Below are 15,742 nucleotides of genomic sequence, written 5' to 3' on the forward strand. Positions count from 1 at the left end.
AAGCAATCTACAGATTCAATGCAATCCCTATCAAACTACCAATGGCATTTTTTACAAAAGTGGAACAAAAATTTTCACAATCTGTATGGAAACACAGAAGACCTCGAATAGCCAAAGCAATCTTGAGAAAGAAAAACAGAGCTGGAGGAATCAGGCTCTCTGACTTCAGACTATACCACAAAGCTACAGTAATCAAGACTGTATGGTACTGGCAGAAAAACAAATATAGAAAAATGGAACAGGATAGAAAGCCCAGAGATAAATCCACACACATATGGTCACCTTATCTTTGACAAAGGAGGCAAGAATATACAGTGGAGAAAAGATAGCCTCTTCAGTAAGTGGTGCTGGGAATACTGGACAGCTACATGTAAAAGAATGAAATTAGAACACTTCCTAAAACCATAAACAAAAATAAACTCCAAATGGATTACAGACCTAAATGTAAGGCCAGGCACTGTAAAACTCTTAGCGGAAAACATAGTCTGAACACTCTATAACATAAATCACAGCAAAACCCTTTTTGACCCACCCACTAGAGAAACGAAAATAAAAACAAAAATAAATAAATTGGACCTAATGAAACTTAAACACTTGTGCACAGCAAAGGAACCCATAAACAAGACGAAAAGACAACCCTCAGAATGGGAGAAAATATTTGCAAATGAATCAACTGACAAAGGATTAATCTCTAAAATATACAAGCAGCTCATGCAGCTCAATATCAAAAAAACAAACAGCCCAATCCAAAAATGGGCAGGAGACCTAAATAGACATTTCTCTAAAGACGATATACAGATTGCCAACAAACACATGAAAGGATGCTCAACATCACTAATCATTAGAGAAATACAAATCAAAACTGTAATGAGGTATCATCTCACACCAGTCAGAATGGCATCATCAAAAAATCTACAAACAATAAATGCTGGAGAGGGTGTAGAGAAAATTGAACCCTCCTGCACTTTCAGTGGGAATGTAAATTGATACAGCCACTATGGAGAACAGTATGGAGGTTCCTTAAAAAACTAAAAATAGAACTACCATACGACCTAGGAATCCCACTACTGGGCATATATCCTGAGAAAACCGTAATTTAAAAGAGTCATGTACCACACTCTTCACTGCAGCTGTATGTACAATAGCCAGGACATGGAAGCAACCTAAGTGTCCACTGATAGATGAATGGATAAAGAAGACGTGGCACATATATACAATGGAGTATTACTCAGCCATAAAAAGAAATGGAATTGAATTATTTGTAGTGAGGTGGATGGATCTGGAGACTGTCACACAGAGTGAAGTAAGTCAGAAAGAGAAAAATAAATACCGTATGCTAACACATATATATGGAATCTAAAAAAAAAAACAACAATGGTTCTTAAGAACCTAGGGGCAGGACAGGAATAAAGACACAGATGTAGAGAATGGACTTGAGGACACAGGGAGGGGCAAGGGTAAGCTGGGATGAAGTGACAGTGTTATGGACTTATATATACTACCAAATGTAAAACAGATAGCTAGTGGGAAGCAGGCGCATAGCACAGGGAGATCAGCTTGGTGCTTTGTGTCCACCCAGAGGCGTGGGATAGGAAGGGTGGTAGGGTGACAGAAGATGGAGGAGATATGGGGATATATGTATATGTATAGCTGATTCACTTTGTTATAAAGCAGAAACAAACACAGCACTGTAAAGCAATTATCCTCCAATAAAGATGTTAAAAAAAGAAACTTTTCCTTTCAAGAAGAAAAATTATGAAAGAAAATTATTTGTTCAAAAAAATTATTTGTTCAAAAAATTAACAGAAACAAGTGGTGTTGGAAAGACAAAAATTTACAGACAGTCCTCAACAGAAAATTAACCTTCTACTGCAGTATTGTATCTACTATATAATATATGGATATATTAGTTTGACATTTTAGGCATTACCTTAACTAAACCTCATTATTAAATCCATAAATGTTTTTTTCTGACACGGAAAATAATATTCCACAATAAATGACTGAGGAAGTATAAATATAAATCATAAAATCTTAGTGAAAGAAAAAGCAATAGCATCTTTAAATACTAAGAATACTAGTGGGTACATCTTCTATGACAAATGTAGCACAAAATGAAAAAGTATAACATCAGATTTACTGGCATTTATCATTTGTGGACACCATTAAAACCAGTTTTCAAAAGGAGTGGGGAAGCAATCAGTTAAAGATTTTCTATGATTTAATACGATCAAATGAACATCTATAATATCTAACTTATTAAGACTAATAGTTTACTGATCAATACTTGCTTAAAGACCTTTCCTCATTGTACCCAACAATCAAGAGTAAATATGTCATAAACTTTGCCAAATCTCTATCAGTTCCCAATTTGCAAGACTTGCCTTACATTACAGAGCCAAGGCCCTAAAACACTGTATATATATAATGTATCCTCCCTTGACTTTCACCTTCTGAACTACTACTAAGACTCTGTCTAGCAGATTTTCCCTTTGTGAAGTAAGTCTTATAAAATTAGACTTGCTTATCAGTAGAAAGTAACAGTGATATTTTGGGGGAATCAACAGCCAACAAGTAAAATAACAAGTCTTTCATTATTCTTTTTTCTCCCTTTTCTGATATTATATTATAAATGTGCTTTTGAAAGAATGCCGAAAAATTCTTTGGATTATGACATTTTGACAAAGTAGAAAAACATACATTCAATAAAAATAAATTTGTCATTAACTAACCCAAATAAGAACATTCATTATGGTTTGCACTCTTAATTGCTATCAGCCAATAGGAAAACCTTTTCACACCAAATGGGGAATAAAAGCCTAGAGTGAACACAATTTCTAAAACCCTGCAGTTTATTTAAACCTCCTCCTTACAATCAGAAGACCCACAGCATAATGAGACATTTATTTATTATGAATCTAAACCACCTGCATTTATTAAAAGAAAATAAAAGATCAATACCTGGTTTTATTGGATCCACAGGGCTTTCTTCTTCTGAGCTCTCTAATAAATTCTTGATTTCAATAAACATCTGGAAATTTCTATTTCAATTTGTGTATGTAAACAAGTAAATATTTAGAGTTGTAGGGATATAAAAATTATATATATTTGTGCTGTAGAGGCTATTTATAGATAAATTGTTAAATAATTCTTAAATTCTCAAATAATTCTTTCAGAAATGTCAGAATTTATCTTTAAAAAAGCCTTTCTTAGCCAAAAGATTTTGGTTAGTAATAAGAACAGAACATATGGAGAGGACTTTAATGAAGACATTTCCAGTACTTTCTGGAAATTTTTCCATTCTTGGGTTATTATTAAAAGAGAAATATCATTGACAAACCTCATATGTCGCTGGACCAGGAGTAATCTCTTTGGAATCTTTAAAACGCTTTGATGCTTTAACAAATAAGGGTATGGAGCAAGATTTCTTTAAAATAGGATTGTATGTTGCAGGCCCTAAGAGAAAACAAACGTAAAAATAATAAAGCATGTTTTAAATTATTGATTTTGGTCACATGTATATTATTCTTAGATTTGTTATCTTAACATTTATATTTAGCATCACTCTTAAACCCATCCTTTTGAATGCTTAAAGTCATTCAGTTCAGGGATTTGAAATATGATAAGCATAAAACACAAGCATACCTCATTTTATTGCACTTTACTTTATTGCACTTTTCAGATACTGTGTTTTTTACAAATTCAAGGTTTGTAGCAACCCTGCTTCTAGCAAGCCTATCAGCACCATTTTTCTAATAGCATTTGTTCACGTACTTCTCACAATATTTCAAACTTTTTCATTATTAAAATTATATCTGTTATGGTAATATATAATCAGTGATCTTTGATATTACTATTGTAATTGTTTTGGGGTAGCACAAACCGTGCCCATATAAGATAGCAAACTTAATTCATAAGTGTTGTGTGTGTTCTGATTTCTTCCCCATCTCTCTCTCTGTCCTTGGGTCTCTCTATTCCCTGAGACACAACAATATTGAAATAAGGCCAAGTAGTACCCCTACCATGGGGCACTAGAAATCAAATGCTAGAAATGATTAAACTTAGTGAGGAAGGCATGTCAAAACCTGAGATAGGGGCTTCCCTGGTGGCGCAGTGGTTGAGAGTCTGCCTGCTGACGCAGGGGACATGGGTTTGTGCCCCGGTCTGGGAGGATCCCACATGCCGCGGAGCGGCTGGGCCCGTGAGCCATGGCCGCTGAGCCTGTGCTCCGCAACGGGAGAGGCCACAACAGAGCGGGGCCCGCGTACCGCAAAATCACAAAAACAAAAACAAAACAAAAAAAACCTGAGATAGGTCAAAAGCTAGGTTTCTTGCACTAAATATTAGTCAGCCAAGTTGTAAATGCAAAGGAAAAGTTCTTGAAGGAAACTAAAAGTGCTCTTCCAGTGAACACATGAATAATAAGAAAGCAAAACAGCTTTAATTCTGATATGGAGAAAGTTTTAGTGGTCTGGGTAGAGATCAAACCAGGCACAACATTCCCTTAAGCCAAAGGCTAATACAGAGCAAGGCCCCAACTCTCTTCAGTTTTGTGAAGGCTGAGAGAGGTGAGGAAGCTACAGATGAAAAGTTTGAAGCTAGCAGATGTTGGTTTAAGTAAAGACGCCATCTCCACACATAAAAGTGCAAGGTGACAGCAAGTGCTGCCACAGAAGCTGCAGCAAGTGCTGATACAGAAGCTGTAGCAAGTTATCCAGAAGATCTAGCTATGATAATTAATGAAGGCGGCTACACTAAACAACAGATTTTCACTGTAGACAAAACAGCCCTCTTTTGGAAGAAGATACCATCGAGGACTTTCATGTTGGCCAAAAGTTTCGTTCGGTTTTTTTCCGTAAGATGGCTCTAGTAGCACTTAGTTGTCTTTAACTTCATTCAAAACAATCTTGTTAGATTGTATGTGACAGCTGTCATATCAGCGTGCATTTAAAAAAGACATCAAAATTGGTGAATTCTTCTGTAGCCATTTTAATATTGAAGATGGAAGGAAAAAAGCAACATTTTTGGCATATTACACTTTATGATTTCAAGAAAGGTAAAAATGCAACTGAAACGCAAAAAAATGATTTGTGCAGTGTATGAAAAAGGTGCTGTGACTGACTGAACTTGTCAAAAGTGGTTTGTGAAGCTTCGTGCTGGAGATTTCTCGCTGGATGATGCTCCAGTCGGGTAGACCAGTTGAAGCTGATAGCAATGAAATTGAGACATTAATTGAGGACAATCAATGTTATACCACGTGGAAGACAGCTGACATACTCAAAATATCCAAATCAAGCGTTGAAAACCATTTGCACCAGCTTGGTTATATTAATCACTCATGATTGGTTTCCACATAAGTTAAGTGAAAAAAACCTTCTTGACCATATTTCCACATGCGATTCTCTACTTAAACGTAATGAAAATTTTCCATTCTTAAAACAAATTGTGATGGGCGATGAAAAGTGGATGCTGTACATTAATGTGGAACGGAAGAGATCGTGGGGCAGGTGAAATGAACACCACCAACCACGCCAAAGGCCGGGCTTCATCCAAAGAAGGTGATATTGTGTATATGGTGGGATTGGAAGGGAGTCCTCTATTATGAGTGCCTTCCAGAAAATCAAACGATTAATTCCAACAAGTACTGCTCCCAGTTAGACCAACGAAAAGCAGCACTCAACAAAAAGCGTCCAGAATTAGTCAACAGAAAATGCATAATCTTCCATCAGGATAACACAAGACCACATGTTTCTTTGATGACCAGGCAAAAACTGTTACATCTTGGCTGGGAAGTTCTGATTCATCCGCCGTATTCACCAGATATTTCACCTTTGGATTTCCACTTATTTTGGTCTTTACAAACTTCTCTTAATGGAAAAATTTCAATCCCCTGGAAGACTGTAAAAGGCACCTGGAACAGTTTTTTGCTCAAAAAGATAAAAAGTTTTGGGAAGATGGAATTATGAAGTTGCCTGAAAAATGGCAGAAGGTAGTGGAACAAAAGGGCAGATATGTTGGTCAATAAAGTTCTTGGTGAAAATGAAAAATGCATCTTTTATTTTCACTTAAAAACTGAAGGCACTTTTTGGCCAACTCAATAGCTAGCAAGGAGAAGTCAATGCCTGGCTTCAAAGCTTCAAGGACAGGCTGACTCTCTTTGTAGGGGCTAATTACCCAATGAACCCAATACTCATTTACCATTCCAAAAATCCTAGGGCCTTTAAGAATTATGCTATATCTATTCTGCCTGTGCTCTATAAATGGAATAACAAAGCCTGGATGATGGCCCATCTGTTAACAACATGGTTTGCTGAATATTTTAAGCCCACTGCTGAGACCTACTGTTCAGAAAAAAAGATTCCTTTCAAAATGTTACTTTACATTGACAATGTACCTAGTCACCCAAGAGCTCTGATGGTGATGTGCCATGAGATTAATGATGTTTTTATGGCTGCTAACACGACATCCATTCTGCAGCCCACGGATCAAGGAGTCAGTTTGACTTTCAAGTCTTATTATTTTGGGAGCTTTCTGGCAGTCCAGTGGTTAGGACTCTATGCTTCCACTGCAGAGGGGCCCAAGTTTGACCCCTGGTCTCCTGGTTACGGCACTGAGATCCTGCAAGACACATGGTGCAGTCAAAATATAAATATATACTTCAGAAGGATCTAGCTGCCATAGAGAGTGATTCCTCTGACAGATGTGGGCAAGCTCAATTAAAAGCCTTCTGGAAAGTGTTCATCATTCTAGAGGTCATTAATGAATTTTTAATTCATGGGAAGAGGTGAAAATATCAACCTTAACAGGAGTTTGGAAGAAGTTGAATGAGGGATTCAAGACTCAGTGAAGGAAGAAACCACAGATGTTGAAATAGTAAGAGGACTAAAATTAGAAATGGAGTCTGAAGATGACTGAATTGTTGCAGTCTCATGGTAAACCTTTAATGGATGAGGAGTTGCTTCTTATGGTTGAGCAAAGAAAGTGGTTTCTTGAGATGGAATCTACTCCTGGTGAAGATGTTATGAAGACTGCTGAAATTTTGATAAGAAAGGATTTAGAATATTACATAAAGCTAGTTGACAAAGCAGCAGAAGGGTTTGAGAGGAATGACTCCAATTTTGAAAGAAGTTCTATGGTGGGTAAAATGCTACCAAACACCATGCATGCTATAGAAAAACCATTCAGGAAAGGAAGAGTCAATTGATGCAACAAATTTCATTGTTGTCTTATTTGAAGAAATTGCCACGGCCACCTAGCTCTTCAGCAACCACCACCCTGATCAGTCAGCAGGCAACATCAAGGTAAGACAATATACCAACTACCAACAAAAAGAGTATGACTTGCTGAAGGCTCAAAAGATGTTTAGCATCTTTTAGCAATAAAGTATTTTTAAATTGAGGTATGTGCATTTTTTAGACGTAACGTTATTGCACATTTAATAGACTACAGTACAGTGTAAACATAACTTTTATATGCACTGGGAAACCAAAAAATTTCTGTGACTCCTGTTATTGGGACATGTACTTTATTGTGGTGGTCTGGAATCAAACCTGAAATATCTCCAAGATACGCCTGCACAGACCTCTGTGTACGTAATAATTAAATTCAAATCAGAAGTAATTTCCAAAAGAAGAAAACAGTACCCCCTCAAAATATATCTACATAGTGAAAAAAGATACCCAACTCTTTTATTCCTACATATTCATTCACATGTTCAGTGAAGAGGTGATGACTGAACTGCATTGGGGATATGAATAAGATTTAAAGAAGCAGAAAGGTGGTTTAACAGCATTCTGGGCACTAAACATGACAGAAGTCAAGGCACAAATTTACATGGAAAAAGTTTTATGTAGCAAACAGATTGGTTAAATGGAACAGGGCCTAAATCCTAAATAAAGATTTTGTACTAGAGGCCATAGGTTTCAAATTGTATTCTAAAATGTACCAGAAATTCTAAAGAACTGCCCAGGGGACAATGTGTAGGTAAAGCCCAAATACAAGAGGCTTTAAATATTTTCAGCCAAAACAACTACAGATTTACTATTTTATTTGTTTGGGTCCCATACAAGATTTTATTTAACTGAAGTTGTTTAGTAATTTTTTTAAAAAAAGGCTTTTGAAAACCACTTCCATAGTCTAGCTCTTAAAGGTTTTTGACTAAAGGAGATTCATGAAGAAAGAGATAGTTTAAGAAATAAACTGTGGCAGTAGTTCATAGGATGGAATGGCTGGAAGATGGGCTGTTTCAGGGTCACTAACAAGGAGTTCACTAACATTGATAATGGAAAGGAAGAACAACTCAGAATATTTTCTAAGAAATGTAATAAACATTTAGTATGTACAGTGAGTGATTAGAAGAAGATAAAAATGAAAAGTGGCTATGAAAAAAGTAATACTATGATGGAAATAAAGAAACATAGAAAGAAGGAGGAGAGGAATATCTTGTGCTTGATTTTGAACCAATTATGTTTGAAAAGATGCAGGTTATCCAAATAGAAGTGTCTAGAGGACAATCGTAGATATATAACTGAAGCTCATGAGGAAGCTTGCCTGGAGAAAAAGAATGGAGTTATTCACGCAGAGACAATAGTTGAGGTTTCTCTAAGTGAAAGATCACAGAGAGAGAAAAACTAAATAACTAAGGACTGGAACTTGGGGGACTGCACAGAGAGGGAGGAGAAGAATCAAAGAAGGAAACAGTCTAGTTAATAAATCTAGCTACTACAACATTATAGACAGCAAATAGGGAGAGGTTATTTCTTTCTCCATTTGCATGTTAACCAATACTTATCTTGAGTGTCTATCACATGCCATGCCTCGCATATGAACAGTGTTAGAGGTCTACTATACCAAATATTTCAAGAGGAGACTTATAGGGAGGTCACTGTAGAGTATATAGGATGTAACTTTAGCAGAGTGGTGATGAATGAAACTAAATTAGAGGGCATTTAAAAGACACTGTGGGAGAGGAAATAAAAACTTGGAGCATAGAATATTGACAATGAACATAAACAGTGAAATACAAGAGTAGATATAAAGATATTAATAGGGAGGAGACCTTCAAGATGGCGGAAGAGTAAGATGCAGAGATCAATTTCTTCCCCACAAATATATCAGAAATATATCTATATGTGGAGCAACTCCTACAGAACACCTACTGAATGCTGGCATAAGACATCAGACACCTCAAAAGGCAAGGAACTCCCCACATAACTGGGTAGGGGAAAAGTAAGAAAACAGAGACAAAAGAATAGGGATAGGGCCTGCACCTCTGGGAGGGAGCTGTGAGGATGGAAAGGTTTCTACACACTAGGAAGCCCCTTCGCGGGCGGAGACTGCGGGTGGCGAAGGGGGAAAGCTTCGGAGCCGCAGAGGAGAGCGCAGCAACAGGGGTGCAGAGGGCAAAGGGGAGATTCCCACATGGAGGATCAGGGCCGACCAGCACTCACCAGCCCGAGAAGCTTGTCTGGTCACCCGCCGGGGCAGGCGGGGGCTGGGAGCTGAGGCTCGGACTTTGGAGATCGGATCTCAGGGAGAGGACTGGGGTTGGCTGCGTGAACACAGGCTGAAGGGGGCTAGTGCGCCACAGCTAGCCGGGAGAAAGTCCGGGAAAAAGTCTGGACCTGCCTAAGAGTCAAGAGACCATTGTTTCGGGGTGCACAAAGAGAGGAGATTCAAAGCACCACCTAAACGAGCTCCAGAGATGGGCACAAACCACAGCTATCAGCACGGACCCCAGACATGGGTGTGAAACGCTAAGGCTGCTGCTGCAGCCACCAAGAAGCCTGTGTGCAAGCAGAGCTCACTATCCACACCTCCGCTCCCAGGAGCCTGTGCAGCCCGCCACTGGCAGGGACCCATGATCCAGGGAAACTTCCCCGGGAGAACACACGGCGCGCCCCTGGCTGGTGCAACGTCACGCTGGCCTCTGCCGCTGTAGGCTCGCCCTGCATTCCGTACCCCTCCCTCCCCCCAGCCTGAGTGAGCCAGAGCCCCCTGATCAACTGCTACTTTAACCCTGTCCTGTTTGGGCAGAAACAGACGCTCTCAGGTGACCTACACGCAGAGGTGGGGCCAATCCAAAGCTGAACCCCAGGAGCTGTGCAAACAAAGAAAAGAAAGGGAAATCTCTCCCAGAAGCCTCAGGAGTGGCAGATTAAATCTCCACAATCAACCTGATGTACCGTACATCTCTGGAAGACCTGAATAGACAACAAATCATCCCAAATTGAGAGGGTGGACTTTGGGAGCAATGATTATATTTTTCCATTTTCCCTTTTGGTGAGTGTGCATGTGTATCTTTCTGTTTGTGATTTTGTCTTTAGAACTTTGCTTTTACCATTTGTCCTACGGTTCTGTCTGTTTTTTTTTTTTTGTTCTTTTTTATTAATATAGTTTTTAGCATTTATTATCATTGGTGGATTTGTTTTTTGGTTTGGCTGCTATCTTCTTTATTTCTTTCATTGCTTTTCTTACTTTTTAATTTTTTTCGTTTTAAATAATTATTTTTATTTTCATAACTTTATTTTATTTTTTTACTTTCTTTCTTTCTTTTTTTCTCCCTTTTATTCTGAGCCATGTGGATAACAGGGTTTTGGTACTCCAGCCAGGTGTCAGGCTTGTTCCTTTAAGGTGGGAGAGCCGAGTTCAGGACACTGGTCTACCAGAGATCTCCCAGTCCCACATATTACCAAACAGCAAAAATCTCCCAGAGATCTCTATCTCAACGCCAACACACAGCTCCACTCAACGACCAGCAAGCTACAGTGCTGGAGAGCCTCTGCCAAACAACTAGCAAGACAGGAACACAACCCACCCACTAGCAGAAAGGCTGACTAAAATCATAATAAGATCACAGACACGGCAAAACACACCACCAGACGTGGTCCTGCCCACTAGAAAGACAAGATCCAGTGTGATCCACCAGAACACAGGCACCACTCCCCTCCACCAGGAAGCCTAAACAACCCACTGAACCAACCGTAGCCACTGGGGGCAGACACCAAAAACAACGGGAACTACGAACATGCAGTCTGTGAAAAGGAGACCCCAAACACAGTAAGTTAAGCAAAATGAGAAGACAGACAAACACACAGTAGATGAAGGAGCAAGGTAAAAACCCACCAGACCAAACAACTGAAGAGAAAATAGGCAGTCTACCTGAAAAAGGATTCAGAGCAATGATAGTAAAGATGATACAAAATCTTGGAAACAGAATGGAGAAAATACAAGAAATGTTTAACAAGGACCTAGAAGAACTAAAGAGCAAACAATGATGAACAACACAATAAATGAAATTAAAAATTCTCTAGAAGGAATCAATAGCAGAATAACTGAGGTAGAAAAACGGATAACTAACCAAGAATATAAAATAGTGAAAATAAATAATACACAGCAGAAAAAAGAATAAAAGAATTAAGGACAGTCTCAGAGACCTCGGGGATAACATTAAATGCACCAACATTTGAATTATACGGGTCCCAGAAGAAGACAAGAAAAGGAATGGGACTGAGAAAATACCTGAAGAGATTATATTGAAAACTTCCCTAATGTGGGAAAGGAAATAGTCAATCAAGTCCAGGAAGTGCAGAGAGTCCCATACAGGATAAATCTAATGAGAAACACACCAAGACACATATTAATCAAACTATCAAAAAATAAATACAAAGAAAAAAAATTAAAAGCAGCAAGGGAAAAACAACAACATACAAGGGAATCCCCATAAGGTTAACAGCTGATCTTTCAGCAGAAACTCAGCAAGCCAGAAGGGAGTGGCAGACACATTTAAAGTGATAAAACGGAAAAACTTACAACCAAGATTACTCTACCCAGTAAGGATCTCATTCAAATTCAACAGAGAAATTAAAACCTTTACAGACAAGCAAAAGCTAAGACATTTCAGCACCACCAAACCAGCTTTACAGCAAACGCTAAAGGAACTTCTCTAGGCAGGAAACACAAGAGAAGGAAAAGACCTAAAATAACAAAACCAAAACAATTAAGAAACTTGTAACAGGAACATACATATTGATAATTACCTTAAATGTAAATGAATTAAATGCTCCAACCAAAAGACATAGACTGGCTGAATGGATACAAAAACAAGACCCATATATATGCTGTCTACAAGAGACCCATTTCAGACCTAGAGACACATACAGACTGAAAGTGAGGGGATGGAAAAAGATATACCATGCAAATGGAAATAAAAAGAAAGCTGGAGTAGCAATTCTCATATCAGACAAAATAGACTTTAAAACAAAGACGATTACAAGAGAGAAAGAAGGACACTGCATAATGATCAAGAGATCAATCCAAGAAAAAGATATAACAATTGTAAATATTTATGCACCAAACATAGGAACACCTCAATACATAAGGCAAATGTTAACAGCCATAAAAAGAGAAATCGACAGTAACACAATCATAGTAAGGGACTTTAACACCCCACTCTCACCAATGTACAGATCATCCAAAATGAAAATAATTAAGGAAACACAAGCTTTAAATGATACATTAAACAGGGTGGACTTAATTGATATTTATAGGACATTCCATCCAAAAACAAGTGAATACACTTTCTTCTCAAGTGCTCATGGAAGATTCTCCAGGATACATCATATCTTGGGTCACAAATCAAGCCTTGGTAAATTTAAGAAAATTGAAATCATATCAAGTATCTTTTCTGATCACAACGCTATGAGACTACATATAAATTACAGGAAAAAACATGTAAAAAATAGAAAGACATGGAGGCTAAACAATACACTACTTAATAACCCAGAGATCACTGAAGAAATCAAAGAGGAAATCAAAAAATACCTAGAAAAAAATGACAATGAAAACGCAATGACCCAAAATGTATGTGATGATGGGGCTCCCCTGGTGGCGCAGTGGTTGATAGTCCGCCTGCCGATGCAGGGGACACAGGTTCGTGCCCTGTTCCGGGAAGAGCCCACATGCCACGGAGCGGCTGGGCCCGTGAGCCATGGCCGCTGAGCCTGCACGTCCAGAGCCTGTGCTCCACAATGGGAGAGGCCACAACAGTGAGAGGCCCGCGTAACGCAAAAAAAAAAAAGTATGTGATGCAGCAAAAGCAGTTCTAAGAGGGAAGTTTACAGCAATACAATCATACCTCAAGAAAGAAGAAATATCTCAAATAAACAACCTAAACTTACACCTAAAGCAATTAGGGAAAGAGGAACAAAAAAAACCCCAAGTTAGCAGAAGGAAAGAAATCATAAAGACCAGATCATAAATAAATGAAGAAGAAATGAAGGAAAAGATAGAAAAGATAAATAAAACTAAAAGCTGGTTCCTTGAAAAGATAAACAAAATTGATAAACCATTAGCCAGACTCATCAAGAAAAAATGGGAGAAGACTCAAACCAACAGAATTAGAAATGAAAAAGGAGAAGTAAAAACTGACAATGCAGAAATACAAAGGATCATGAGAGAGTACTACAAGCAACTGTATGCCAAAAAAATGGACAAACTGGAAGAAATGTACAAATTCTTAGAAAAGCACAAGCTTCCAAGACTGAACCAGGAGAAAATGGAAAATATAAACAGACCAATCACAAGCACTGAAATTGAAACTGTGATTTAAAATTTTCCACCAAACAAAAGCCTAGCACCAGATGGCTTCACAGGCGAATTCTGTCAAACATTTAGAGAATAGCTAACACCCATCCTTCTCAAACTCTTCCAAAATACAGCAGAGGGAGGAACACTCCTGAACTCATTCTACTAGGCCACCATCACTCTGATACCAAAAGCAGACAAAGATGTCACAAACAAAGAAAACTACAGGGCAATATCACTGAGGAAAATGGATGCAAAAATCCTCAACAAAATACTAGCAAAAAGAATGCAACAGCACATTAAAAGGATCATACACAATGATCTAGTGGTGTTTATCCCAGGAATTTCAAGGATTCTTCAATATACACAAATCAGTCAATGTGATACACCATATTAACTAAATGAAGGAGAAAAACCATATGATCATCTCAATAGATGCAGAAAAAACTTTTGATAAAATTCAACACCCATTTATGATAAAAACCCTGCAGAAAGTAGGCATAGAGGGAACTTACCTCAACATAATAAAGGCCGAATATGACAAACCCAAGGCAACATCGTTCTTAATGGTGAAAAACTGAAAGCATTTCCACTAAGATCAGGAACAAGATAAGGTTGCCCATTCTCTCCACTATTATTCAACATTGTTTTGAAAGTTTTAGACAGCAATCAGAGAAGAAAAAGAATCCAAATTGGAAAAGAAGTAAAGCTGTCACTGTTTGCAGATGACATGATACTATACATAGAGAATCCTTACATGCTAGCAGAAAACTACGAGATCTAATCAATGAATTTGTTAAAGTAGCAGGACACAAAATTAAGGCACAGAAACCTCTTGCATTCCTATATACTAATGATGAAAAATCTGTAAGAGAAATTAAGGAAACACTCCCATTTACCATGGCAACAAAGAGAATAAAATACCTAGGAATAAACCTACCTAAGGAGAAAAAGACCTGTATGCAGAAAACTATAAGACACTGATGAAAGAACTTAAAGATGGTAAACACAGATGGAGAGATATAGCATGTTCTTGGATTGGAAGAATCAACATTGTGAAAACGACTATACTACCCAAAGCAATCTACAGATTCAATGCAATCCCTGTCAAACTACCAATGGCATTTTTCACAGAACTAGAACAAAAAATTTTACAATTTGTATGGAAACACAAAAGACCCTGAATAGCCAAAGCAATCTTGAGAAACAAAAACAGAGCAGGAGGAATCAGGCTCCCTGACTTCAGACTATACTACAAAGCTACAGTACTCAAGACAGTATGGTACTGGCACAGAAACCAGAAATAGAGATCAATGGAACAGGATAGAAAACCCAGAGATAAACCCACACGCATATGATCACCTTATTTTTGATAAAGGAGCCAAGAATATACAATGGAGAAAAGACAGCCACTTCAATAAGTGGTGCTGAGAAAACTGGACAGCTACATGTAAAAGAATGAAATTAGAACACTACCTAACACCATACACAAAAATAAACTCAAAATAGATTAAGACCTAAATGTAAGGCCAGACACTATAAAACTCTTAAAGGAAAAACACAGGCAGAACACTCCATGACATAAATCACAGCAAGATCCTTTTTGACTCACCTCCTAGAGAAATGCAAATAGAAACAAATAAACAAATGGGACCTAATGAAACTTCAAAGCTTTTGCATAGCAAAGGAAACCATAAACAAGACGAAAAGACAACCCTCAGAATGGGAGAAAATATTTGCAAATGAAGCAAATGACAAAGGATTAATCTCCAAAATTCACAAGCAGCTCATGTAGCACAATATCAAAAAAACAAACAACCCAATCCAAAAATGGGCAGAAGATCTAAATAGACATTTCTCCAAAGAAGATATACAGATTGTCAACAAACACATGAAAGGATGCTCAACATCACTAATCGTTAGAGAAATGCAAATCAAAACTACAATGAGGTATCACCTCATACCAGTCAGAATGGCCATCATCAAAAAATCTACTAACAATAAATGCTGGGGAGGGTTTGGAGAAAAGGGAACCCTCTTGCACTGTTGGTGGGAATGTAAATTGATACAGCCACTATGGAGAACAGTATGGAGTTTCCTTAAAAAACTAAAAATAGAACTACCATATGACCCAGTAGTGGGATTGCTGGGTCATATG

General features: G+C 38.0%; 1 protein-coding gene across 1 annotated transcript in view; it reads right to left on the reverse strand.

The window, feature by feature from the left end:
• STPG2 (sperm tail PG-rich repeat containing 2) overlaps positions 1 to 15,742 on the reverse strand; it is a 550,510-nt gene that overhangs the window by 264,533 nt on the left and 270,235 nt on the right. Inside the window, 1 exon segment of the mRNA XM_029234789.1 lies at positions 3,341 to 3,456. Within this exon segment, the coding sequence (XP_029090622.1) occupies positions 3,341 to 3,456 (116 nt within the window).

This window comes from Monodon monoceros, unplaced genomic scaffold (assembly GCF_005190385.1).
Source record: "Monodon monoceros isolate NGI ecotype Baffin Bay Population unplaced genomic scaffold, NGI_Narwhal_1 Super_Scaffold_20, whole genome shotgun sequence".
Lineage (NCBI taxonomy): Eukaryota > Metazoa > Chordata > Mammalia > Artiodactyla > Monodontidae > Monodon > Monodon monoceros.